The sequence below is a fragment of the Aspergillus welwitschiae genome (genome assembly GCF_003344945.1).
Source record: "Aspergillus welwitschiae strain CBS 139.54b unplaced genomic scaffold BDQ94scaffold_37, whole genome shotgun sequence".
Taxonomy (NCBI): domain Eukaryota; kingdom Fungi; phylum Ascomycota; class Eurotiomycetes; order Eurotiales; family Aspergillaceae; genus Aspergillus; species Aspergillus welwitschiae.
The window spans coordinates 64,282-89,979 of NW_020798731.1; the positions used below are offsets into that span (position 1 = coordinate 64,282).

General features: G+C 49.8%; 10 protein-coding genes across 10 annotated transcripts; 4 read left to right on the top strand and 6 right to left on the bottom strand.

Moving 5' to 3' along the window:
• Nucleotides 1-56: 56 nt before the first annotated feature.
• Nucleotides 57-2,045, bottom strand: BDQ94DRAFT_182354 (uncharacterized protein; the record flags this gene model as incomplete). The annotated part of the gene is made up of 5 exons (XM_026774121.1): nt 57-124; nt 158-200; nt 241-350; nt 386-472; nt 842-2,045. The coding sequence occupies 5 exons, from the start codon at nt 2,043-2,045 to the stop codon at nt 57-59; spliced, it is 1,512 nt and encodes a 503-aa protein (XP_026622356.1).
• Nucleotides 2,046-2,793: 748 nt separating this feature from the next.
• BDQ94DRAFT_150552 (SGNH/GDSL hydrolase family protein) lies at nt 2,794-4,202 on the top strand. The gene has a single exon (XM_026767604.1). The coding sequence runs from the start codon at nt 2,805-2,807 to the stop codon at nt 3,933-3,935; it is 1,131 nt and encodes a 376-aa protein (XP_026622357.1). The 5' UTR covers nt 2,794-2,804; the 3' UTR covers nt 3,936-4,202.
• Nucleotides 4,203-5,385: 1,183 nt separating this feature from the next.
• Nucleotides 5,386-6,135, bottom strand: BDQ94DRAFT_173856 (class I SAM-dependent methyltransferase; the record flags this gene model as incomplete). The annotated part of the gene is made up of 4 exons (XM_026772231.1): nt 5,386-5,489; nt 5,545-5,795; nt 5,918-6,025; nt 6,083-6,135. The coding sequence occupies 4 exons, from the start codon at nt 6,133-6,135 to the stop codon at nt 5,386-5,388; spliced, it is 516 nt and encodes a 171-aa protein (XP_026622358.1).
• A 1,550-nt stretch (nt 6,136-7,685) lies between these two features.
• Nucleotides 7,686-9,124, top strand: BDQ94DRAFT_182355 (ADC synthase; the record flags this gene model as incomplete). Its single annotated transcript, XM_026774122.1, has 1 exon — nt 7,686-9,124. The coding sequence occupies one exon, from the start codon at nt 7,686-7,688 to the stop codon at nt 9,021-9,023; it is 1,338 nt and encodes a 445-aa protein (XP_026622359.1). The 3' UTR covers nt 9,024-9,124.
• Nucleotides 9,125-10,294: 1,170 nt separating this feature from the next.
• BDQ94DRAFT_84713 (putative Golgi traffic protein SFT2) lies at nt 10,295-12,426 on the bottom strand. The gene is made up of 4 exons (XM_026776677.1): nt 11,858-12,426; nt 11,409-11,529; nt 10,997-11,147; nt 10,295-10,652 (listed from the first exon to the last, which is right to left on the bottom strand). Exons 1-4 carry the CDS (start codon nt 12,084-12,086, stop codon nt 10,500-10,502), a joined length of 654 nt encoding a protein of 217 aa, XP_026622360.1. The 5' UTR covers nt 12,087-12,426; the 3' UTR covers nt 10,295-10,499.
• Nucleotides 12,427-13,406: 980 nt separating this feature from the next.
• BDQ94DRAFT_162064 (uncharacterized protein) lies at nt 13,407-16,246 on the bottom strand (the record flags this gene model as incomplete). Its single annotated transcript, XM_026769484.1, has 13 exons — nt 13,407-13,518; nt 13,588-13,621; nt 13,790-13,846; nt 13,895-13,967; nt 14,150-14,273; nt 14,410-14,456; nt 14,554-14,598; nt 14,670-14,770; nt 14,922-15,108; nt 15,324-15,368; nt 15,456-15,619; nt 15,687-15,832; nt 16,167-16,246. The coding sequence occupies 13 exons, from the start codon at nt 16,244-16,246 to the stop codon at nt 13,407-13,409; spliced, it is 1,215 nt and encodes a 404-aa protein (XP_026622361.1).
• A 234-nt stretch (nt 16,247-16,480) lies between these two features.
• BDQ94DRAFT_150561 (uncharacterized protein) lies at nt 16,481-16,873 on the top strand. The gene is made up of 2 exons (XM_026767605.1): nt 16,481-16,524; nt 16,590-16,873. Exon 2 carries the CDS (start codon nt 16,594-16,596, stop codon nt 16,837-16,839), a length of 246 nt encoding a protein of 81 aa, XP_026622362.1. The 5' UTR covers nt 16,481-16,524; nt 16,590-16,593; the 3' UTR covers nt 16,840-16,873.
• A 2,642-nt stretch (nt 16,874-19,515) lies between these two features.
• Nucleotides 19,516-22,149, top strand: BDQ94DRAFT_84803 (basic helix-loop-helix domain-containing protein). Its single transcript, XM_026776678.1, has 3 exons — nt 19,516-19,573; nt 19,720-19,918; nt 20,031-22,149. The coding sequence occupies exon 3, from the start codon at nt 20,050-20,052 to the stop codon at nt 21,523-21,525; it is 1,476 nt and encodes a 491-aa protein (XP_026622363.1). The 5' UTR covers nt 19,516-19,573; nt 19,720-19,918; nt 20,031-20,049; the 3' UTR covers nt 21,526-22,149.
• A 10-nt stretch (nt 22,150-22,159) lies between these two features.
• BDQ94DRAFT_150575 (putative mitochondrial 2-oxodicarboxylate carrier protein) lies at nt 22,160-24,086 on the bottom strand. Its single transcript, XM_026767606.1, has 5 exons — nt 23,914-24,086; nt 23,844-23,854; nt 23,750-23,779; nt 23,587-23,673; nt 22,160-23,517 (listed from the first exon to the last, which is right to left on the bottom strand). Exons 1-5 carry the CDS (start codon nt 23,989-23,991, stop codon nt 22,806-22,808), a joined length of 918 nt encoding a protein of 305 aa, XP_026622364.1. The 5' UTR covers nt 23,992-24,086; the 3' UTR covers nt 22,160-22,805.
• A 149-nt stretch (nt 24,087-24,235) lies between these two features.
• On the bottom strand, nt 24,236-25,623 carry BDQ94DRAFT_150579 (putative GPI anchored protein). Its single transcript, XM_026767607.1, has 3 exons — nt 25,346-25,623; nt 24,953-25,286; nt 24,236-24,888 (listed from the first exon to the last, which is right to left on the bottom strand). Exons 1-3 carry the CDS (start codon nt 25,424-25,426, stop codon nt 24,317-24,319), a joined length of 987 nt encoding a protein of 328 aa, XP_026622365.1. The 5' UTR covers nt 25,427-25,623; the 3' UTR covers nt 24,236-24,316.
• Between the last annotated feature and the right edge of the window lie 75 nt (nt 25,624-25,698).

A 25,698-nucleotide genomic window follows, 5' to 3' on the forward strand; every position in this document is an offset into this window, starting at 1 on the left:
AAGCTTGTTTATTAACGAATGTGGTGTAGATCGGCATTGAGGAATATTGATCTCCGTTATGACGAGTATCTTCGTTGTAGCGATTCTTTATTGATATTTCGGCGGGTGTGAGGTGATGTCGAGCCTAACCCAATGCAGTAACCAGTTCGGCACTTACGGTGTATCACGAAATAGCGTTGAGGCCAGAATGGCACTAATTGCTTTTCAGATTATGAAATGTGTCGTTATCCAGCACCACACATGTGCAAGGGAAATAGTTTCCGTGTTTTCACGTCTCTTGTTTTGGCCGAAGCGGTACACTGCTAGTCGCTTCTTTCCGGGTAAAAGCCCTTCCCATTCGACATGAATGGCTATCTTTTCGCCATTCAGGCAGTTCGTATTCAACTAGAGCGGGCTGTCGGCATAGGCTGTGCAATTTTCAGTTTATTTTGAGTGGTTTGAATGTCGTTCCAGAATTGTTCTTGATCGGACCCTAGCTCCGTGCAGCAGCTCAGAACTTCTGCTGAGTACCGCTTCCTTCTATATTCCTCAACCGTAGATTGGCCCATCGCTCATATCCGGTTGCCTGGATGATAGAAAGGTTTATCGAAAGAAAAAGCAAGCATTTGGAGAGATGTAGTATGGCATGAAACAAGAGACTGTAGATTGATTGATTGATTGATTGTGAAAGTCGTGGAGAATTAGCGGATATGACGACAAAGCTCACTATTCTTTTGAGATTGAGGGTTTGGTGGAGGGTTCCGGCAACCTCCGTAATATCAGGAGCGCCAATTTCGAAATCCGAGAAATACGCGGGGGAGCACATCTCATTTAACGTGATCACGACCTTTTCTTCAACTACTAGTTCTGGTTATGACTGGTCTCCTAGCGTCTGCACCCCTCCGGATTAGGATTTGTGATCGCGATGGCCGACACGATGGGGACCTCACAATATTGTTTCGCGGTTCATGAAGAAAGCGAACGGTTCCAGAGGAGGAGTATAGCGACCGGAGATGCAAGTAATTCAGCTCTGGCATCGCCGTAGACAGAAGTCTGAATAGACCGTCAAAGTTACCGTCGAGATATATGAACGTCAAGTCCAAATGCACCAGCCGAGTAAGCTGACGGAAAAAAGTCATGAGCGTAGCCTCGGACATTCGAATATCGGACAAGGTACACTTCTTCAAGCCCTGGAATTGGCAAGATGCTACTACTCGTTCGAAGAAGTATAACTCCTCCCTCACTCCTGCCGTCTCCTCGAAGTCATCATACTCCCACACCAGGTGCAATTCCTCAAGAGTAGGACAAAGGTTCAGAAGATGTGGGAGTGATCGGGTGTTCTCCCGGGCTTCTTCGTAGCTCGGCGGTAACTCGAACAAGTTATCTGGCCTTAAAGGAGATTCCCGGGGCCTAATGTAATCTAGGTTATGTATGTAGTGCGCCAAGCTTAAGCCTATCTTCCTGCATGGTTGGAATACTGTCGCCAGCCTGGTTAAGTCCGCCGTGCTGCCGCCGAATAAAGCGTCCGGGATCTCGCTGAAAGGAAAGCTACAACGCCCCCCATAAGTGTGAGAATAGCCTTCTGCAAACGCATTAAATGCCCGAATCGGCAGCCCAGAGCGCCTCAGAGCTGACATTGTCACTTGAAACACTGTATCGGCGGCAGCCTTCAGATATCCGTTCCCAAATACCTTGAGAGTAATCGATAAAGGCTCATTGTGCGGTGAGTCATTACGTATGTTCTGAAATGCTTGCGCCAGTAACTCAAATACTTTGGGGCTAGCGGGGGGCACTTCAGCATGAAGAGCAATAGATGCAAACAAAGTGAGATCCTGGACCCAAAGACCGAATCGTCCTGGCTGGGTAACGCTAACAAACTGCTCGAGCGGAGCCTCCGCGATTTCCAACTTCTTGGAAAGGAAATACTTCCGAAATGCAGCATTAGACGACTTGACAGAGACGGAGCGTCCAGTCAGACGCAGAGCACAGTGATCGTGGAATTCAAGCCAAGCCACAATTTCCTCGACCAACTCCACCGGAAGGCTTTCAAGATTCAGCGACGCCATGGCCGGAGAACTGGCTGGCATCATCCATGCTCCGCCGGAGAAAGAAGAGCGTGCTAGGGGAAAGACCCCAGCAGGCACTTGATGAGATTAAGTATGGCTCTCGAGATGTCGAACTAGTGACTCTTGGCGGGTGGTGGTAAATGTCGCTTTGGCGGAGTCATTGACGCTCGGACCTGAGATATCAAGCTTTTGCCAAACGTGGATTGGCTGGATTGTGAGACACTACCCTATTGCCATTGACCGGGGGGTTTAAATTAAAAGATGGGACTGTATGGTCATATGAGGCGTGCGTCGGTTTTAGCCGCTGCCCTACTGTCAATTAGTTTGCTGCTAGGCTGCTGTTGGAAGAACTGGTTCGGTGGTCTCTGTAGCGATTATGATGCCAGTTGGTTAGTTGGGAGGAGCTTTCTGGCTATGATACGCGGACGATATCCGAACCCTCGTCGTAGCAGGCCTTAGCGTGGCAAGACCCTGAACTAGGCGATACACTAGACAGCCTCGATGTTACCTCGAGGGAATATGATAGAATACCGTATCCCAGCACGTCCCTCTTTGGTGCCCACGATACCTATCGCCAGATATCACCCTTTTTTCCCTTTGGTTTAGCGTAGGATTAATTTGCCCATTAAATACGCCCCAGACTTGTGAATCCCTACCAAATGAACCTAGTACCTAGTTTTAGCAGTAGTTATATAATGGCCGGGCATCACCTGCGCCCGAAGGCGCCGATCCTGATTACACAGCAACCGCCAGTTCAAAATGTCTGGCCCTCAGGGAAGCCGTTCCTGGTGGCTTCCATCACCAGCACGTCGAGGATTGTTCTGCTATCTTCCCGTGTATCTCGCCGCTTTATACACTCTTGCTCCAGTTGTCCACTCTGCCGTCGCTGTCGAACCTGGAGCATTCGGTCAGTTATCTCAACTAGCAAATAACCCTCCATTTCCCTGGGCATCGACCAACGAGGACTCTGGGACGTTGACACCGGTCACGAACCCGATACAACTGGGCGATGGAAAGGAGGAACAAGACACCCTGCAAATGATGGCCTTTATGAACGACGCGAGCAAGACTGACTCAACCTCCACCTCAAAAGACACAATGCATGATGACAGCACCCTGCGAGTGATGATCGTAGGTGACTCCATGTCCCAAGGCAAAGAAGGGGACTACACGTGGCGGTATCGAATCTGGGAGTGGTTCCGGGCGCAACACATCGCCGTCCAGCTGGTGGGCCCCTACACGGGGACCGCGCCGTCCGAACCGCAGGCCCACGGGGAGCACCAAACCACGCTGGGCCAGCCCAAGACCAGCGGCGGGTACGCCCCGGACGTGTCCCCGGACTTTGATCGCCACCATTTCGCCGTGTGGGGCCGCGCGGCTGCCATCGACAAGGACTTGATCTTCGATGTCCTCAGCGCACATCAAGCAGACCTGATGTTGTTGATGCTGGGGTTCAATGACATGGCTTGGTTCCAGAGTGATGCATCGGGCACCCTGGACAGTATCCGTACGCTGGTTATCAATGCCCGCGCCGCCAACCCAAACCTCAAGTTCGCTATCGCCAATGTTCCCCAGCGCAGCTTAATCCCGGGTCGTGAGGATATTCCGTTCAATACTAATATCTATAATGCGCTGCTACGGAATGCCATCCCAGCGTGGAGTACTGCAGATTCGCCTATTCATCTGGTCGAGCTGCAGGAGAACTACGACTGTGGGCCAGATTCATGTCCCGCCGGTTACGATGGACTGCATCCAAATGCCGCGGGCGAGTATCAAATTGCTCGTGCTTTCAGTCTCACCCTGGTGAAGGATTACGGAATTGGGGGATCGCCGTTAATCATTCCTGATAATATTCCGGAGAGACCTCCCTCATTGTCGTTCAACTTTTGAGGGGGACGTAGCAGTGTTCTCCCTGTGCGATACAGACCATTCTCATCGACTCACCTACGTATACTTGGACCCATGACTTAGTCTGCAAATTTTGAAAGTCATTATCCTAATTGGTGATCTTGTATGCGGTGAACAAAACAAGCACACGAAACGGGAACATTACTACGAACCGAAGCCCTTCGGAGTACTTGTACATACATTTCCTCAGTGGAATTAAGCTTTCGAGGATAGTATCACGTGTATTGTGGATGGTTCCCCTTGCATGAGTATTTTATGCTGTCCTCCTCAATTGTAGATTCCATGTGTGCAGACAAAATAGAGAGCAATGGGAAGGGAGTACCATATCATTTGCGGTAGATGAGGGTGTTTGCAAAGTAACTACTTGGAGTACTGCCCAGGCGTGTGGCTTACCTGCTTAGCCAGACTTACCATAGATCATAAGTCATCAGCGAGTACAGTCGCGGTACTTCTTTATGACGTACTCTATCTGAGTATGGACTTGCTTCATCACTGAGGAGAGAAAGTTAACACCACCAAGGTAGGATACTAGACTCTACAACTCAATGATCTTTAGTAAGACCAGGGGTTAAAGTGGATACATGATAGGAGAAATCGAGGATATGAGCTTTCTGCAACATTGCGTAGAGATCCTATTTTGCTGGAGAAGTCATTCATATCAATTGTAAAGCTCACAAACGGAGGGAGCTGTTGGTGGACAAATTCATTTCGATGAGCTGTAAGTTGTAACCCTCTGAAGGAATTCCTTACCAGGAAGGGCTGGGGTAACTGATCAGCTACCTTTAGGGTTGTATCTATAACTTCGCATTTATCGACATTCCAACTGACCATCAACGAAGAGAACTCTACAGAGTCAAAGTAGTAATAGCTGTAATGCATTTAGAATTCTCACATGTGAGTCTTATCGAGGTACCTACTGCGACACTGGGTAAGCTGACAGGGCTGGCAGCAAAGCAACCCGGCTATACCCTCACAGGTAAAACCCCGAAGAATTCTCCCTCCACCTCTACTTATTCCCAGCGAAGATAGCCTAAGCCAACCATTAGGCAGCCTTACGCGCCAAAATTTTGACAGGAGACCAGTTATATACCGTATCCTTGCGTTCAGCGCAAAGTTCCTGTAGTTCTGCCTCATGCTTGGTCACCAGAGGTACAATATCTTCCGCGCATGTCAACTTAGTGCCGCGCAATATCTCACCGAGAGCAAGGAGATATGTGTCTGTACACTTCTGGACAAGGGATTCCTGGAATGACTCCGTCTTGGATTCTATTACATCCAGATGTGCTTCTTTCAAATCGCGAGGGAGTTTTGTTACCCAGCTGCAATAGTATCAATGAGCCTTTCTTGTTTTCACATCGAAAAACACGAAACAATTGAAAAAAAAAAAAAAAAAAAAAAAGAGGAGATCCTACCTGAAGTCCAGACCGACCTTCTAAAATAGACATGGTATCTGTTCTGCAAACGCAAGGGCCTTACGCCCTTTCACATATTGGTGGATGAGATCTGCCTCCTCCCACTGGATGTAGCCTCCTGGTTCTTGTATCTGTTAGATGAATACTGAGATAGATCTTAGTCGGTAAAATATACTCACTTAGCAACTTTTGCAAATGTGAAATCAGCGGCCAGGTGTTGCCATCCCGTATATTACTCGCCCACATCCGGATATGTACAACATCGTATTGGCCAACAAGTGCGGGAGGGACATCCATGAATGCGTCCAACAGCGCTAGATTGACATTCCGTGGCCACATATGCTTCGGAGGGTATTGCTCCTCCGAGATATCGAAGCCATGCAGTTGCACGGTAGGTGGCATCGACTGGGCGAGGTCAAAGAGCCAAATCCTGTACTTTGTTAGTGTATATTTGTATGCTGGGTCGGGCATGAAACGAAACTCGAATATTATAGAAACCCGAACAGTATCGATCCATGCCCTCGAGTAAGAAAATTTAATGAACTATATTACGCATTTCCAGTGCCAACCTCCGCTATCTTCATGTCTGTAGTAATAGAAATCTTGGGGTGAAGTGTGTATCCAGTATGGAGCTTCCATAGAAGGTGCTGAGCATCCAACCTATAGACATGGATGAGCAAGAGATTGTAATGTTAACAGGTCGCATTGAGAGCTTACCGAACTGAATCCGTTAGTCCTCTTCCCAGAGGATATAGATCAGAGCTAGTCATTGTCGGTGAAGTATTCTCTGGTATTGTTGAATTCCACTCGCTATAGCCACGTGTTTGGGTATGATAGGACTTGAAGATGGAGGGGACTGACTGGTATATATGTTCATCGCAATCCTTCATTCTAGCCAGGAAAATAATGTCACGCGTGCTAATCTCATCTGTCGTCTCCAACTTTGATGAGGCTCCTGAAAGGCATTGTATCACGTCAATTGTATATCAAGTTTCCTTGCGTGTATGCACGCACGACGACGTCTTGGGGTTCATCTACTGGAATGATCGGCTTTGATCGTGAAGAATTACTCATCATTGTCCAAATTTCTAGGGAAAACTTTAAGGGCCTTGCGAGATTCTCCCGCAACTAGCGTTGCCCATCTCTTCCGTCTGTCTCCAACCTGGATAACATCATGCCTAGTGCCGGTATCTATGACAGAAACTACAAGAGTAGAGTTCCGAATTATAATATCAAGAACATCTCGCCTTTCCGGTGTATCATACGCCATGCTGAAAGAAATTCAAGGCGATCTCTTCTGGGCCCTGGAGCGAGGTTACACAAATCTCAAGCCAAGCTGCTCCCTACCGATTGCAGGCTGCGGTGAATCGTCGTGACTACGTCTCTGTGTCACTGCAGACTATAATGGTTGTACTATGCATGTCTTCTGGACCAGTTACCAACCACCTCTAGCTGCTTCACGTGTCCCAATGCTCGGATTAACCTGTTCCTTTTCTAGCAGAATTGCTTGTACGACAATTTTGCCCGTGCCCTCGACATGAAAGTATGGAGAGAGCCTCGTGGCCCAGCAGAGTAAGTTGACGTCAATCGCAAAGTATATTCTATTCTTTCTTGGTTGAAGGAACAACGGAGCTAATATGAACTCTATGTCACACAGCTTTAGGAATCCTGCTCGCTAGTGGCCTTTCCTGTGAGGGTTTTGTTATATTCGAGTGACGATTAGCCCGTACTCTTTCCCTATATTATCATTCTGCAGATACAACTCCTGGGATGATGATATACCATAGTTTTCGCATACCATTTCCCTGTACGAATACTAACTGGGGCTCAGGCTTCCTCGTTTTGGACCGATAATTCGGCTTTTTCTCTGCAAAAAGCCCAATATGCTCGCAGCAAGCCAGGGATATTCTGAAAGTGGATTGAGCTGCATCTGATACCAGATCATCCACGAGTTCGTTGAGCGTATTCTTCCAAGGATTTGGTGAATTAGAGGCCAATTGATCAGGTAAATTGAGAGACATGATCAAATGAACATAGCAAATGACTCACTCGACAGCCCTTTAAGTCAATCCAGACCATGTGATGAAAGGGTATGTGAAGTCACTTCTGCCATTAAATCACATAGTTTCGCACCTTTCTGTGCGGTCTATCACAATTGCACTTCTTCCTCTTTGTATAGAGTGTCGAAGCTAGTCAACCGACTCGAACACAAGACGAGCATCTTTCTCCGGGTAGATTCTTCCCATCTACATCTTCTCCTGCAATTTGACTATCGTTCCTAACGGGTACCTGCAAGCGTGACAATAATTACCAAAGCGCAATGTCGTCTACTCAGATATCAGTTACACTCACCTCTCACTCTAGCGACTTGCTCAAACCAGTTATGTCTGTCCTGAAGAGACATGATGGATCTGAGTACTACGTTTATGAACGCAAAGACTGCTGGCATATTGGTCTTGGATCCTACAGATCCTTGATAATTGATTCCAGCGGAGAGAACATGACAATTTCAGCGTCCGGGGAACCAAGTCGTCACTGCCTGGTGAAGAAGCCCCTATCTGATCTAGCAAGAGAATTCCTCCGTGATAATTGGAATCACACCTCCAAAGTCTACGGGCACGTTGGATTCAACTATGCCGCTCATATCCGGGGCCTAAAATATACCCCCGGCCAATGGCCCCTACTTGCCTTGATGACACCTTGCATAGAAGTACTCATCGAGCCAGATAGAATATTAGTCACCGGGCATGACACCAAAGAGGTCCTGGAACTGTGCACATTGCTGAAAGATACATGCCGGTGCCGCAATCCACCACCTACCACTCATGATATCCAACCCGTTGACGTTAATTATAACTCGAGCCAGTACAAAACCCTAGTACAGAAAGCACTGTCAGAAATTCAGCAGGGCTACTACACCAAGATAATTCTATCTCGACCAGTTAACCTCCCAGAACGTGTGGACATGCCTTCAGCACTGCACTGTGGTCGACAATCTAACACCCCCTCACGCAGCTTCTCCCTCCGACATGCTGGTTACCAAGCCACTGGATTCAGCCCCGAACTAGTCATGTCCCTGGACAAAGGGGTAGTAACAACAGAGCCTCTGGCCGGCACACGCTCATGCAAAGGCACGAAGGCAGAAATCCAAAGACTTCGACATGAGCTAGAAAACGACAGCAAAGAGATCGTCGAGCACGTCATCTCCGTCAAAGAGGCCGTGCACGAAATCAGCCAGCTATCCGATAAGCCGGTGGTAGAGGACTTCATGTCCGTGCGAGTACGAGGGAGCGTGCAACACCTTGGTTCTCGAGTATGCGGACGTCTATCTCCAGATAAAGACATGTGGGACGCTTTCAATATCCTCTTCCCTTCGATAACTGCGTCAGGTATTCCGAAACAGGCTGCTATTGATGCTATTTCCCGCCTTGAGTCGCAACCTAGAGAGCTTTATTCGGGAGCTATTCTGATGATCGAAGATAATCAGTCCATGGAGGCTGCGCTTGTGCTTCGCTCTGTTTATCAGGATTCCGAGCGCCAGTGGATCCAGGCTGGTGCTGGAGTGATTGTGGAGTCGGATCCGTCCCGGGAATTGACTGAGACTTGTGAGAAACTTGCGAGTATTGCGCCTTTTGTTGTGAGGGAATCTGGTATGTAAATTTGGTGGCTATGGCTGGTGACAGAATTTTTCGGGCATTATTTACTAGTTTACTGCTCCCAGATGGTATGTTAGATTGTCTTGTTGGACACCTTATGATGGATGATACTTTCTTTTCCATTATTCCCAGTATAAGAAGAAAAGTCCAGCCTCGATATACGTACCATTACACTAAACCCTTCAAATTTCAGGATAATTATCTAAAGGAACAAGCCAAACCACCTCCCATACTGATTCTGATGCATCGAAACATCCTCTCGTACATTTACCGAAACCCTTAACAATGATAATCACATCAAAGTAAGACACCAATGAACATAACATAGTATACTATCAGACGTACAAGACTGCCTACATATCATCCACTGCAGCTCAGCTAGTTATTTAATTACAACGACTAATCAGTACTCCCAAAATACCATGCCGAGTCGCATATATATATAAACGGACCATTGCTTCGCATATAGATCGCAATAAGTACTAGTAGTAGTCCAAGGATGAAAATTGACGAGTGCCTATCAACAATAATCTAGTAGTAGTACACTACCTACAACTACTCTCCACCCGTAAGCCGGTAGATACTTGTTATATACTATTGCGATAAGTGAAGCAACCAGTGCAGATAGAATTAAACTGAACAGAAAGTCCAAAACTTCTGGAGAAATACATTATGTTACTCATCATGACTTAAAGCAGTAAATATGCACTCTCTACTTGATTTAGATATCTCCCTCATACTACCATGCTGGATTATCAGGGTACTCTGTGGTGGTTACTGCATAAGGACACGCAGACATTAGAGTATTTGGATACTAGTACCGTGCTAGTAATGCTATCATCTCGTTAGGGTCGGAGTAGGGAAGTTTGGTGTTATCATTCTTCTTGACTTTGCGCTTCATACCTCGTTATGGAAATGTTGGATATATATTGCTGTCCAACGAGACATCTTTAGAGGATGCTCGGAGCAAGGCAGTTCGGGTGAGGGGTCCCTTCTATTGATGATTATAAATTCTAGGTAGACAAATCTCTTTCCAAGAGCGTAGTCATATAGATTACCGCTCACTTTCTCGGGGAGTTGATTGCCTGACGATCGTAAGTATCATGGCACTCGAATAATATTACACACTTGCCAGCGAAGGGAACTTTCCGTTATTGTTACGGAACGTAAATCCCTACAGAAACTTCGGTTTACACCGCTGCCACTTTCTTGTGTCATCAATATAGACAGCTCAATATTTATTATACAACCTAACTATATAAAGCTAAACTACTGACTAATGTATTCGCTGTCTGGTATATAATAAGAAGGGAGAAGGTAAGAGCTGTACAAGCAAGCGTATACCGGCCGTTGAACCCATGTCTATCGTAATGACCATGCGATCAATTAAAAAGTATACAATGTATGTGCGTCCCAAGGGGAGGGGCAGGGTAGACCAAGATAGTCCGGTCTCCGGTTGTAGCGAGGCTTCACTAGTATCAGCTGGTCATCCACGAAGTGACACGCTGAGCTCCGAATCTTCCCATAAACTGCAGTCCAGTGCTACCCATAGGGAAGTAGCTGACAAGGTACCAGAGCAGGGCAGCCAGCTGAAACACCGACGAGATGAGCGTCAACAGGGTTGAATGAAGCTAGAGGACAGAAGACGGTTAGCGACCGGTATTCCCGCTGGTTTTCTTGTGTGCACGGGCCCGACTGGGGTCTACAGTAGCGCATGCACATCCAACCTGCTACTGTTGCAGGACGATGTGAGAGATCATATCCACGACCGGGGTGGCGGTGCATTATGATGTCATTTCGTCGGCTGAAGGCTCCGAGTGTACGCGCACGCCCCAGGTATGCAAGATCCTCGAAATCGACAGGTTGGTATGCGATCGCAGAGGCGTACGCTCAGATAGTACAGGCATAGACAACATGGTCTGGCAGGGAAGATCCTGGGAAATGTAGCTAGAGCCAAACAAACAGGGGTACTTACTCCGATAGCAAAGTACAAAGTCATGGCGATCGAGCCGAAATAGGCCGCCGTGAAGGGCAGACGTGGTCCCGAGACCAGATGTTTCGCGTAGACCCAGGGTCCCATGAGGACTGCCCATGATAGGAGAAAGAGCAAGGAACCAACCGACCACCTAGTTCAAGAGGTAAAACCGGTTCGGTCAGCCACAGATTCACAAGAAGTTTCTTGGCAAACAGTATGGGTGAGGCGTGATGGGGGGTTCAGCACAGACGCTGGAATGTAGTCGGATCGGAGACGCGTGGTGCATAGTCCCCAGCGAGGAGGGCATGACAAGCACTCCACCGCCTCGTGCCTCCCTCCCCGGTGGGTGGGCGAAGTAGGGGATGTATTGGAGTTCGATGAAGATCGACGGGGAATCTGTAGAGTAACTTACAGGATGGCAAATTTGCGGGGTTTCAGCGATAGCACCGGGAATAGGAAAAAGCAAAGAAGGAAGCAAACGGCAGCACCAAGGTTGCATGCGATGAAAATGAGCATCCGATCCCATCGACTTACTGTAAAGGGAATGTATGATTAGCATTAGCCAAAAGTTAAAAGAGGAGGAGGTAGGGCGGCAAGAAGAAAAATAGAAAATGCGTAGAAGCGCAGAAAAAAAAAGAAAAAGAAACGAAAAATGGAAAATAGGAAAATTAAACGGTAGATGACAAAGTATAGTCCCATAGGTAGATAGAGAGTAGAGTACATCACTCAGCTTTTCCTAGGGCTTCCGTGGAACCCGGACAGATGCAGGAACTGAGTCTCTGTCACCTGGACTGGGCAGTGCAGCAAATCAAGGAAGAAAGCAACTTTACGGAAAATCGGTCATGCGTTCGGAGGACTTACAGGCAAAGAAAGTATCTTCCTCCTCTCGGCGACTTGCGGCGGGTAGGGGAGCTCCTGGAGCTTCATGAGTAGGCAGTTGCAGATAGCCCTCCCCTTGACCAAACGGATTCCAAGACTGTAACCGTGAGAGGATTGGCGTATTCGACGAGTTGGTGCGGGTGGAGAGATCTGGGTCTCGTCGCGACCAACCCAAGGAGTTGACCGAATCGCGGAATGAATTGGTAGCCATGATTGCTATTCGCTTCTGTGCCGGGTCTAGTTACACCCTAGTGGAAGAGGAGCAGGGTGAAATGAAATGAAAGCAAGAGATTTGCCTTCGGACAATGTTGCTACCAGGGTTGGTGTAGAGTGCCGGCCGACCAGTGGAAAAGCGACACTGCGGTGACAAGGTGAGAAAGGCTCTGCAGGGACTATGCACGACGGAAACCAATATGTGCGTGCAGATGATCTGCAGATATCAATGATGGAGGGGGGGAGGAAGACGACGGCGAGAGAGAAACAGGCGGTGATAGGATCGAACTAAAGCGGGCCAGATGACTGTTGCGCAACCGGACTAGACTCCCGAGGAGCTTGGGCACGGGACAAACCTAGCGTCCGCTAATAGAAACTTCGGACGTTGGTGGTCCACTGGTCTCTTCTCAGAGTGAAGCTGATAAGCTTGTGATCGCCCTCTTGCCCGATTCGTAAAAGTCGTGTTATCGATAGTAACCTCTCACCAAAGGGGATTCCGCCTCCTGGAGGTAATCGGCCTATTCTTAGAGGAGGAAATTGCGAGTGCTCCTAGCAGTAGCGTAGACTGAAACAGTATCTCCGAACGGCCGATGTAACAGTTCTAATAACCCAGTGTGTCCCACGAGCAGTAAATCGGGGGTTTAGTCTCCCACCCCGGCGCAAGGAATGCAGAGATCGAATGGCCAATTACCCAGCCGGGAGAGGAGCTGCACCGACCGGAGAATTAGAGGGAGGGTGGAGGAAGCTGCAAGATGATGACGATGACGATGACGATAATGGGAGTTGGGAGAGCGAGGATGGTAGCTGGCGTAACGCTGGGGCCACCCTAATTTCAAGACAGAGATCGGCTCTACACAGGCTGCAAGATTAGCCAGTCGTCATCTGACTTGGGAAGATGGAAGGAGGAGGTCAAGAAAAAGACGAGAGGGGAAGCCAAAGGAGGGGGGGATGTGTGGGTGTGGGTGTGTGTGTGTGTGGGTGGGCGTTGAGCAGGTGGTCGCGATGAGTGTAGGCAGAACAAGGCACGTAGCCAGAACACCACCACCATCACCACTACTACCAGTCAAAGAGATGAGGAAAGGGTCGAATACGGTCACATACCAAAGCTTGCAGGAACTGATATCTTCGAGACACCAAAAGGTGATTGACAGTGGTGGTCAAAAATGGGGGAGCCTCTTTACCCACGGGTGTCGCGATAATGATCGGGGATGATTGCTTTCCAGCACCAGCACCGCCCATAATCGTCGCAGGTTGGAATGGGGGTTCGTCCCTTTCCTGCAAAGCTGGGGTGGGCTACCCAGACAACCAATCAGCAGCCTCATTGACAGAGACGGTGTCCCGGTGACGGATCTAAACCCAAAACGAGCTGGTGACCCAGCTGAGCAATCACTCCACCAATCACTGATTGAATTGGCGCCATGGCAGGCAGGCTGGATACAATTCATTGGCTGATTTGAGACCATGGTAGAGTTTGGCCACACCGCCCATGGGTTTATAACCGTTTGGCGCCTGTTCCGCTGACCAGGCCGGGTCCTTACCATACCGAAACATACTTACATCCCACTACTACTACACTGCTAAGTACTAACTATCGGTAGTCTACCTACTACCTTAGTACATCTTGTCGCCTAGGTCAAGACAGTGCCCACCCACTAACTACAGGCTAGTCATCTGTAGTTGGTGCCTATCTCCTAGAGAAACCACAAAAAACCTGTTCAGGATTGTGAAAGTGCATTGCTCCCCTCATGGTTGGCTTCTCTGCTCGTCAAATAAGAAGCCGAGGAGCAGTGGTGAGACGAGTGGCGCCCTGGAACCCCTTCCGGCTGGCTTCTTTCCTAGTCCAGTCGATCCTGGTTAGAGCAGCCGGGGATGCAGAAGCCTACTTGGACCTCAATACAATCTCCTCTTATCCATGATGAGTCTGCATTAGGATGCTTATCACGGCCGATAGCTTCTTAGTTGGGTTGCATCAGGCAACTCCAGGGAGAGACATGTTACGTACATTCGCTGCGTAAAACTGGCTAAAGTCAAAAAAACAGAAGCGAATGATTTACCTTTTACACACTCCCGTAGATCTTCAATATGCGAGCTTTTGTCTCTTTTAGGCGATAGTAAACTAGTGTCGACACCAAACGGACAGGTGTTGCCAGCCGGGTCATTGACTCCTTCAAAGTTTGATTGTTCCCTGTTGCTACGATAGAAGAATTCCGCAGCTCGAATTGGAATTCCCGTATATTTGCTCCCTCTACCTCTCTGATATTGAAACTGCGATCTCTGACTGGCTAAGAAGCTGTTCTGAGACGATTAGCGTCACACGTTACTGGATAGAAGATGATTTTCTCGCCTGCATATCATACGCAGCTAGAAGCTACTGCATCCTAATAGCACCTGCACGTAGAAGAGGGTCGGCGACCAAGCATGGAGGCCGATCAGCTCTTTGCCATCGCCGACTATCAGATACATACGTAGTGAGAAACTCCCTTGCAGTAACCGTGGATATCAGCCATGCCCTCCGAACCTTGACGGGACGGGACGGGCACGATTTGCGGGAACCAATGCTATTCCTTCATTAGGCTTCCACTTCTGGTGCAGTACCGGGCTTATCTGCGATTCCGCATCCGGCAGAATCAACCGGACTTGTGGTCTGATACCGGTCATCCATTATCATCATTCCACCAGCAGCTGTATGTACGATGGTGTCATCGTTGGGAATGGCGGCACCGTGCCGCATACCACATTATTGTCTGTTGGGGGAAAGTCCACATAACGACCGGTGCAGGAATTCAGGTCAGTGGGCGCGGTTCATGGTGTAGCTGGTCGGATCGTGACATACCACCTATCGTGTCTGCGGCGCTTCGAACCAGGGTTGACAGGCTAATCTCTGCTGGTGGCTTCTTTCGGGCTATCAGGACCCTCCGATTGATTTGATGCTGCAAGGCGATTGGCAATTTACTCTGACAGCATTCCAGACGCAGCTCAATTGTTTTCCCACTCGCCGGATCATAAGGCTCCCCACATTCCTGGTGGCTTGTATTTCAAATCATCGAGCATGAAAAGCTAAAAGGCAAATGATGGAATGAATGGAATTAAATCTTGTCGCGACGCGCGCTTGAGCATCGAGAAGTACTTCTTATGGAGACTGCTCAGAATAACGCGAGAAGAATGAAGCCATCACCCCAAGAGCAGGAAAAGGGAGAAAACAATAGGAAATTAAACCAGCTCCTGCGCTTGGGACGCCGTCGCATTGCACCAACCCCACCCCATAATTCAAAGTAGAAGCCTATCAGATGGCACAAGCTGGCGCACTCTTTCTCGGGAGGCGACAGGCTGCACGGTGTCACGGACCGCCTTCTGTGTCAGCCCCAACCTGGAGACGCTCGGACGCCGAGGTGTCTCTTCTGGAAGCCTGACTGCTTCTTAGTAAGGTTCCCAAGGAGGCGGTTCCATGCTCATCTTCGTACTCGACATGGACGTGCGCAAATGAGATGAGAAGAAGGGTCCTGACATGCGAAGGAAGCCGACCGTCCCAGCCTGACGATACCGTATCCCGGGTAGATGCCCCGTGTATCTCTCTCCAAAGATCATGGTGGTTGTATACCTCCTAGATACGAGCGGTATGTTTGCCTGGAGCTAAACCTAGTGCGATGGACATCGTATTGTGTTCCATGGTAAAGGCGGTGTTGTGTGCCGCTCGTTGGTCCTATTAGCGTGCAGCGATCCTGAACATGATCATCCAGAAGCATACTAGGTAGTAATAGCAGCAGCAAGAGTGATGAACAGTGGTAATTTGGACCGATATTGAAGTTGCTGAACAGGGGGAGATCGTTTCCCTTAACTTCCTTTCACACATGGTACACCACGATCATTCATCCCTTCCCCGATACCCGTCATGAAGCACTCCGGCAGAAAGCCTGGGGAAATAATAGCGATGAAAACCAAAAATTACCGATAATCTATTTTGAAACATTTAATCCATCCTTAGGAACCCCTCAGTACATTAGCAGTAGACTATGATGTCATCGTTCCCATTTCAAAATCAAAAATGGGAAAAGAAAAAACATGATTTTCCAAATCTCACGCTCCATGGTCATTAGTCCCGCCCGTCAGGGTGAATGATCTGGTATGCTTGGGGCTTGCCCAGCCTGGCATCTGATACATTCCCGGGTGGGTTCCTAAAATCGAGGGAAAGGAAGTATAGCAGGTTGGCTGCTCCTATAGTAGGCGTCGGGTTGTAAGTCCGACGGCATTAGTGATTGATCTCTTAGTGCCCTTTTTCTTTCTAATACGACGGAAGTATATGGCGCAACGAAATACTTTGTAATAGGAAGCAACCAACCAGGACCCAACCTGGGATAAGATGAGTGATAATAAACCGGATAACTAACAAAACACCCCTCCCCCTCCCAAAGGCTGACCTCGAGTGAGTCATGAAGTTCCTTTTATTTTTATTTTAGTGATTTTTCAACCTGGCCAAAGGGACAGGTGACAAATATAGTAGTACCTGGATGCTCATGGGATTGAGAGGGAGGTTAACCTCCCCCATCCGGACGGTGCTACCCTCCTTGATGGATGCTTTTCTGACCGTCTCTACTACTACTAACTTACTACACCCCCTCCTGCCCACCAACCACACGCCCCCCTTTCTTCTGCTTGTATTGGTCTCATCCCCCTCCATCTTCACATACTTAGCTTCCCACGCCTTAGCTTCATCGCCACCAAGTCTTGCCTTTTCCCTCCCTCCTTTTCATTAATTAATAAAATGTATCCATTCTTCTTGTAATTTAGTGTGCCCGCTATTCTAGTGTCGCTTCCCGTTTCTGGTTATTCCCTTTTTTCTTTTCTTTAAAAAAGAAGATATTAATTTAATTTCACCCTCTACTCCAAGCTGAAGAACCGGTTTACGCATGTAATCCTCGTAGATGCTTTGTTAAGCCTCGTCGATTGAGGATCGACGCCCTGCATGACCTTGACCGTGATATATCAAATGAGAGGCTGTGAAGAACGCCGCGGGAGTCTTTTAAAGTCCCCCTCGTCCCCTCGTCTCTTCAAGCCTGGGTGTTCTGTTCCTTTTGATCTAATCTGAACTCCTATTACTTACTACCTATCATACCATCTACCACCTTGAATCCTGGGTTCCCGTCGACAGAAGCTGGGACTTCTTCATCTGACCATTGTTGCGTCGCCCGGCTGCGCCGCATTGACTTTCCCGCGAATTGCCTGTTTACGGTCACCGTCGCTCAAGGGTGGTTCCCAGTAACTAGACAGTACAGTCTCTCTGAGTCGCTGAGCACGAACCCCTCACTGTTGCGACATCTCACACCCAACAGGGCGCAAGTAAGTAATCACAGCTAAATACCTTGTCGTTTCCTTTGCCCCGGTCCCTTTCCATACTTTTTTGGCATATAAGCCCCTCCTGCCGCTGAGATAAGGCGGGCTGGCTTCATAAGCGCTTTCATTGTTACTCCCTTCTCTTGTTTGCTTTTTCACTTCTGCCTGGTCTCTGGACACTTTGAGCCTCACGTCTCTCTGTCTCTGTTACTCTTCCTTTTTCTTTCCTTCACTTACCTCCGTGGGGATATTCCTTCCACTGGTACACTGTGTGTATATGACTGTTGCACTATCAACTGCACTAATTTTGTCACCGCAACCTCAAGGATATGACTAATACTTATACCTCTTGTGCAGGTCTGGGAAGAATCATCGCTCATACCTGACCTTGAATACATCTACACCTAGTAAGTGAGCTTTTCTATGGTTTTGCATATTCTCCTTGATTGCTCGATTGTTTTTTGCCCTGCATCATGTCCCATTCAAAGCCTGGTCGCACTGGGGATTGAGGATCCTACTTGGGGAAGAAAGATGCAAGCCAGCCTAAACACATTCAACGTCCGATGACGGAGGAAGCAAAGCAAAAAGAAGGAGGGGTACGGGTTACTCCTCATTCCTCCAGGATGAGATATCCGGCAGAGATATTACCGGGGTTGTCATGCCTTCAACCGAGTTGTTGTCTGGAAAGAGCAACAACCGATGGTTGCAGCACAGCGCCGTTGGGCTCCAACCCCTGCATGCTTTCTCGGCGGGGGGAGGGTAATACCCACTGATCGCGGGTTGAAGGTCGAACAGTTCGCGGGAAGTCAGTGAGCAGGCGCCTATGAGATGCTCCAATTTGCTCCGACATCCCCAAGGGGTTGAGTTACCGCGGGGCAACCTTGGAGGGCTCATTCTTGTCTCACGGACCCCGACTCGGAGAGCGCTTCCCGGTTGGACTAAAGCGGGGAGGCGGTAATCGGCGAGGAAGAAAAGAGGGGAGAGGAAGGAAGAGGGAGGAGAGGGGGGGGAAAGAGGAGAGACATTTTGCATCAGTGCCATGATTATCGTCACACAGTCACATACACCATGTTGATGTCTCGCTCGACAACACCCCCAGGGCACGCCGAAAGACAAGGGGAAACCACGGGGAGGCCGACGGGGGGGGAATGGATCGCAGCGGGTGGCAGATTTCCGGGGCAAATCAATGGCATCTCCACAATTTCCACTGCCACGCCCGCATACTGCCACTACTGACCGCCTACCCGACAGTCTTACCGCCCGGGGAATCCTCAGCGATCGGTTTTGCCTCTTCTTTCTCCTCCCTCTTTTGCCGCCCCCCACGGTGCCTGTTTCACTTTCAGCCCATCAAGAGCATCCATCCACTTCCATCTCTCGCCTCCTCCACTCCGTTCCCCTCCCACATCCCATCTTCCCATCTTCTGTCGCATACTATACCCCAGACCAGTTTCGCATCATCAAAACAATAATTCTCAAGAAGCGCGCTTTCCACCCCCTCCCCACACTCAATATCTCCCCGGTGTGCAAGTACAAGACTCCATTCATCTCATCTCATCTTGTTCGTTTCTGTGGATCTTCCTCTTCTCACTGACCGGCACCGATTGCTCTTATCGCTTCCCTTTTCCCTTCCCTTTTACCCTTTTCCCCTCCCCCATTGTTCCAGCCCATCGCCTCCGCGGCCCCATCTGGCCGCCTCTTCGCTTTCTCCTCTCTCTTCCTCTCTCTTCCTCTCTCTTTTCTGTCTCCCCTTTATTTTGCCTCGCTTATGGCCACGCAATTCCGTTTCTTGATTTGAGCTCTTTTTTCTTAACTTGCTCTTTCCTTTTTTCCAGCTGCTAGTTTCCCCATTTTCCCGGTCGCTTACCAAAGACCTCATCGCGCAGTCTGATCTTCCTCTGTGCGGTTCACAATCAACGAGGCAGCCTATTGGGTTTCGGACTCCGCCCACGATAGTGGCATTTTCCGAGGCGTCCGCTTTCGAATCTTACCTTCCCACCACAACTTCTCCCACCGCGACCAGTTAAATCCGATCGCGACTTACCCCTCGCATTCCCCTTGAACTCATCCCGGGTTCAGCACCAATCGTATCTTCGCCTCGTTCAGGAAGCGTCTACCGCGCAGTTTCTTGCTCGTGAAGTAGACATCCACACTCTTCTGGTTGGTAACTCCGTACCTTCCCTGTTTTGTGGTGGTCTGAGCCACCTCCTGTCTCTCCCCTCTCCCTGAATTAGATCGTGGCTCATTGTAATGTCGCCTCTTCTCTATTCGATTGAGCGCTAACAGGCATTTGTCCGATCTGTCAGATTTTCTCCTCGCCACCCAGCAACTTGCCCGAACTCGTTGATGAGTTTGACTCACCGCTCCTATCACCGGACCTCTTGACCATATTGCGAAGAGGCAGATCCTTCACACGTGGAGCATTTCTCGCTCCAACTTGAGCTTGGGGTCTACTGTGCTTGAACCCCCTAGTCCCACAAGAATCCCAGAGTTCGCTCTTGAACTGTAAGATTTCCCTGGAAGACGCAGCCGGCTTTCTGCTCGAGCACTTGCTTAGGCTTGCTTGGAAACTGGCGGAAGCGAGCATTTTCATCAAGAACAAACCTAACAAACGCAGCAGTGATCAGAATTACTTCATGATGTCACAGTCGAATTATATGTCCAATCAGTTCGGCAACCCCAACGAAGGGGTTGACCCGTCGGAGCTTAGTATGCAGAACGGTGGATTTATGTCCTACCCATTCACATCGCAGCAGAACTTCAACTTTGGAAACTCAGGTATCGATACAGATGAGTTGCTGGACCTGGAGATTAACGGACAGAATGGTATGCAACAGAACTTCCTTCAGGACCAGCATTCAGGTGCCGGGATCTCTATGAGTCATCCGGGACAGATGTCTCAGATGTACTCTAACACGCCCGATGGAGCTCCCATGAACAGCCCGTTCATGCACAGCTTCAATTATGATCACTTCCGAACCATGAACCAAAACGGCCAACCTGGCTCTCATCTGCAGGGTGGATCCCAGTTCGAACAGAGCTATTTGGCTTCCAAAGGCCGCCCAACTTTGCAGGCAGTGGACCGCGCTTCGCTTGATGCGCGCAGCCCGATGACTCCGAAGACCCCAGCCCTTGGTGCTTTGACCCTGGGAACCCCAGAATCTGGAAGCTTTCCTACGCAACCCATCCGGACTGGCCTTCAGCATCGCCACCAAAAGACACTGTCCAACCAATGGGACGGTACGCCAGGAAGTGCGCATTCTTTCGTGGAGTCCCCTATTTCCTCTCCTGGCCACCCTCACCACGCGGGAATCTCGGAGATCCTCAAGTCTGGTAAACATGCTTCCTTGCCGGCCAAGGTTGATGCGCATATGCCCGGCAGTGCCCAGGACTTAGAATCCCAAGAGGCCAAGCGACGCCGTCGGCGGGCCTCCCATAACCTGGTCGAGCGCCGGCGACGGGACAACATCAACGAGCGCATCCAGGATCTTTCCCACCTCGTTCCTCAGCATCGCTTGGAGGATGACAAAGTCCGGAAACAGCTTGTCAATAACACAGCAATGTCTGCCACTGGAGCCACCCCCAATGCCGCAACGTCTTTGCTGGCTGGAGGCAATGGCCGCCGGGCCACTGCGGGTAACATCACGATGGGTCTGCCGATTGAGGAGAAGGAGAAGGGCCCGAACAAGGGCGACATCCTGAACGGTGCCGTCGGCTGGATGCGTGACCTCATGTGGGCCCTACATGTTAAGCTCCAGCAGGAATCAGAGCTAGCTGAAATTATCAGTAACTTGGGTGGAACTTGGCCATTTGAGCAAACTGAGGAGGAGAAGCGGATGAGAACGGAGATTCTCGATGCTTTGGAGAAGAACGACCCTAGTTCGTTCACTTATAGCAGGGCACCCGGGAGCGGGCTGCGAGTACCGAAACATACAAACATGGCAGGGGACTCTGTGGCCGGCAATGGGGCTTTGAGCCCCCAGAGCCTGAGCCCCCCGTTCAACGGCGGCGGTAGCAACGGAGGCTCCGGGCAGGCTCAGTACTGGAGCAGCTCGGGCCACGCGGGCATGAGCTTCAAGGAGGAAGACGAGTATGCGATGGAGATGAATTAGATACATCTCCGCTTACTATCGCTCGAGCTCTCATCTCCTCAAACGAACGCATGTCATGAGCTATTGCATACAAGGGCGTCAAACGGACGGGTAGTTGACCGGCGTACACGGAAGCCTTCGCATACCATTTAAGGCTAATGGGCCAGTTGAACTTTCTTTTCGTCATTTGTTTGATATTTCTCGCGTGTGGTTCTCGTTATGCTTGCCTGGGATTGGTTGTCTCGGTTTTTTTGGTTATTATCTCTATCCATTGCTTAATTCTTGGTGGGACTTTTCTTGTTGAGTCAAGTGTCTTTACGTGCTTGTGTCTTGGATTTCTAGCTAGCTGCCTTGGGTTGCACATTCCTCGTTGTTCTTTTGCGCATAACGGTGAGCAAGGTCGGAACACGACATATCTTGCGTCATTTGGTTTTCTTCCCTTTTACATCGATACCCTTTTCCCATTGTCCCAGTTTCCCAGTTTCCACTTTGCTATTGAATCCTTAATATCCTTTTGGCTATTTTGACCCCATTTCGGATGTCATTTACGGCTGCTATCTATTCTCATGTTAATTTACATAGCCTGATTCATTGATACAATGGTGCATTCGGTGCATGCAATTTTGAACTCTACTCATTGCTCATTTTTCTATAAGTTACAACGGAAGTCTCTGCAACCATTGGCCCTGCCACAAACAATAAAAAACTAAGGATAAAGTAGTAGATGGATCAACACGTGTCCTGCACGCTACGAACAGGCACATGAAGTGTTCTAGACCCCATTTCCTAAGAGCCGGACCAGCAAATGATAGCCCAAGGGTGTCTGATGTCTGTCGTAGCGCCCGCCCTCATGCAGTGTCTCCGGACGATGATTGCCCGACTACTGTAGGTACCATGAATCCTGGTGAGATCGGGCTGGATCCATTGGATGGGTCCATACATACATAGACAGACACGTCACATGCATTTTTTTTCCCTTCATTTCTACTTGCTTATTCCTATTGTGCATACAGCTATCCACCCTGCATGCATATATAGTACCAGGATAGTGCGAGTCTAGTAGCATCCAATATATGCCAGTATCTACTATGGAACAAGCAGAAATCGAAGTGAAAAAAAAGGGGGAATACTACTTTCAAATTCATCATGAAACGAACAACAACCTCTTCCAACCCTATATCTCTCTCTCTCTTTTTCTTTGTCCCGTCTATTTCTATCCCTATCTCTAGTAGAAATATAGAAAATAAACAAGAAAGACTGATTTTCAAAAAGGGGAACAAGAAATAGAAGGAAGTAGGATCTTACTCGCCCCTCATATTCCTAAAGAAGTCCATGACTCCCGTAAACACAACCAGAAGGATACCACCACCAGGACCCAATCTCAGCACCTTGGGCAAGAATCCCTTATACAAAGCGGCGAATCCTTCCTCCTTCATGACAGTTCCGACGGCCGGCCAAGCCCAGTTATACTTGGGCACTTGACCGGGGACCTTCGAGGTGTTCTGAATGCGGGACTTGACGACATCCATGGGCGTGTTGAGGATCGTACCAGCCGTACCACCAATCGTACCCGCGATCAGATCATTGCGTGTCTGCTGGCTCTTGTTGCCCGGCTCCGCGGCAGGGAGCTGCGCCCGCACCTGGAAGATACAGCCGAAGTAACCCGAGTTCCAGAGGATGTGGCGCCACAGCGTAGATTCCAGACCGTTGTACATAGCGAGGGGACCCTCCGCGGCGACAATCTTCTTCACGACGTCCAGCATGCCGTTGTATTTGCCGGCCGAGGCGCGGTCCTGCAGACGGATCTTGACCAGCTCGAAGGGGACGACGACGAACGACTCGGTCGCTCCGGCCGTCGCACCGGTCAGGATCGCCAGCGATTGCGTCTGCTTCTCGGCGCCGAACAGGTTGCGGTAGAAGGCGCCCCAGCTGTCGTTGGCGGCGAATTTGGTCGCACGCTTGGGCGCTTCCATTAGGATGGGGGCGGAGATACCGCGGTACAGGCGGGAGAAGCTGTTATGGGGGAAGAGGGTGGGTTAGTTTGTTGTGAGTGGGAGGTGGGGGGAAAGGCAATTGGCGTACCCCTCGTTCTTGACGATCTTGCGCAGGCAGTCGAACATGCCATTGTAGTATTCCTCACCGGCGACCGCGGTGCCCTTCTGGAGTTGACTGTGAGGGTGGAATGGGTTAGTGGGCGGGGATTGATCGATTGCAATTGGGAAGAGATAAGAGAGGTAGAGCTTACACTCGGGTCTTGACCACGTCCAGGGGGTACCTGGGGGGTAAAGGGTTAGTGTTGGCTGGTCGAAATGCGTCGATTGAGGGTGGGAATTGCGCACATAACCAGAATCTATTGCAGAGTTAGTCGCGTGCTCCGGTGAACTGGCAACGGGATCACACCATACGTACCTCGGACACACCGGCGACGGCACCGGCAATGAATTGGTAGCCGAAGGGCAAAGGCTTCTGGGTGTTGTTGTTCGACATGATGAAGAATTGGCCAAAAAGCAGGCGTGCAGACGAAACAACAGACGGGGAAGACGAGTCGGGAGGGGAAAAGAGAAGAAGAAAGAGGGAAGAAGTGATGGAGAATGAGATTATCGAGGGAGGAGGCCGCAGTCGGAGAGGGTCGGGGACTCACCGGGACGTCGCCCGATCGGGTAAAACACCGCCCCACGTGCCGCCCCACGGGGCTTTTGACGCTTACTTATACCTGCCACCGCATTCATCGCTTCATTATCATTGCCATTATCATTGCCCATTAACATTTCGCTATGCATGCTCTCATGATCTACGTATCAAAACATTTACATTATAACGCCAGGGCTATCAGCATGCCCATGCTCATCATCCCCCACTGCTGCCGCAATTGATCACTCCCACTTGTGGCCTGCTCTTTGGCCACGGTCTCCGTCGCCGTTGACACTGCCGTACAGCTGGATCCGCACTGGTATCCCGACGGACAACAACCTCCTCCGACGGATTGCGCACAGCTGAACCAGCCCGTGGCGCATCGTCCGGGCGAGCTTGTTGTTGTCGTCGACGCCGTAGTCGTGGCCACCGGAACTACAATTGTCACTCCGTCGCTGGTGAAAGTCGTCGAGGGCGTTGCCGGGCAGGACGTCGTGTCGCAATCGCGGCCGGTCCTGCAGCATCCCCCATTATAGACGGCAGAGCAGGCGTAGAATCCGGTTGGGCAGACTGATGCCGTACTGGTAGTCGTGGTCGTCTTGGAGTTCGTGGCGGTAGATACAGTGGTAGGTCGAGAAGGAGGCACCAGATCGCCCGTCGTTTGCGTTGCAGTGGTTTTAGGGATGGTATGTGTGGACGTCGATAGCATGACGGTTGAGCTTACTGTCACCGTGATCGTGAAGACACGCATACCTGAGCTGTTAGCCTCAACAGCAACACGAAGAAAGGAGATTTTCCGATGATGCAGGCTACTTACATCCCCCGGTGACACATTCGTACCCTGGGATACAGCATCCCCCACCCAGAGACGATGAGCAGCTGGAGTATCCGTCCTGGCACGATCCAATCGTACCCGAGCATGTCTCGCCCTTCGGACAACAGCCTACATCTCCAGATCCAGTGTCCTTGACTAGGACGCACGTATCGCCCGTACTGCAGCAGCTTTCGGGTCGGTCGATCGATGAGCATCCGTACGTGCCGGAAGGGCATTTGAATTCTCGCCGAAGAAGCGGTGAGAAATGTTCACTCCACCCGCGCCTTTCGACCTCAAGGTCGCTCGGGTAGGAGGGTCGAAAGGGATACGAGCGAGGCTGAAAGTCAACTTTTTCAGTTGTGTCGAGATTATAAGGCTGTGTTTGCGATAACGAACCATTGGCGTTTGATGTGTTGCCTGCTGTATAGGCTTCGTCGAACAGCCAGTAGTCGAGGTAGAACTTCTCCCCTTCGTCATCGGTCATTTTATGGACTCCGCGAACAGACTTCTGAGATAGATATGACTCGATGAGGGCATTGTGTTGGATAATCGAATCTGTATCTTGGGAGTCGTTGGAAATGGAGACATTGCTTGCGGAGGCTTGTCCTGCGACTGACAGCCCGAGGATGCAGGCCAGCAAAGGTATTGACAACATGAGGTCGCAGTTCCTAGAACTGAGTCATTGTCAGCGTCGGAAATATTGGCAGGGATGAATTGCACATACATAAGTAGTATATACTATCGTCTCT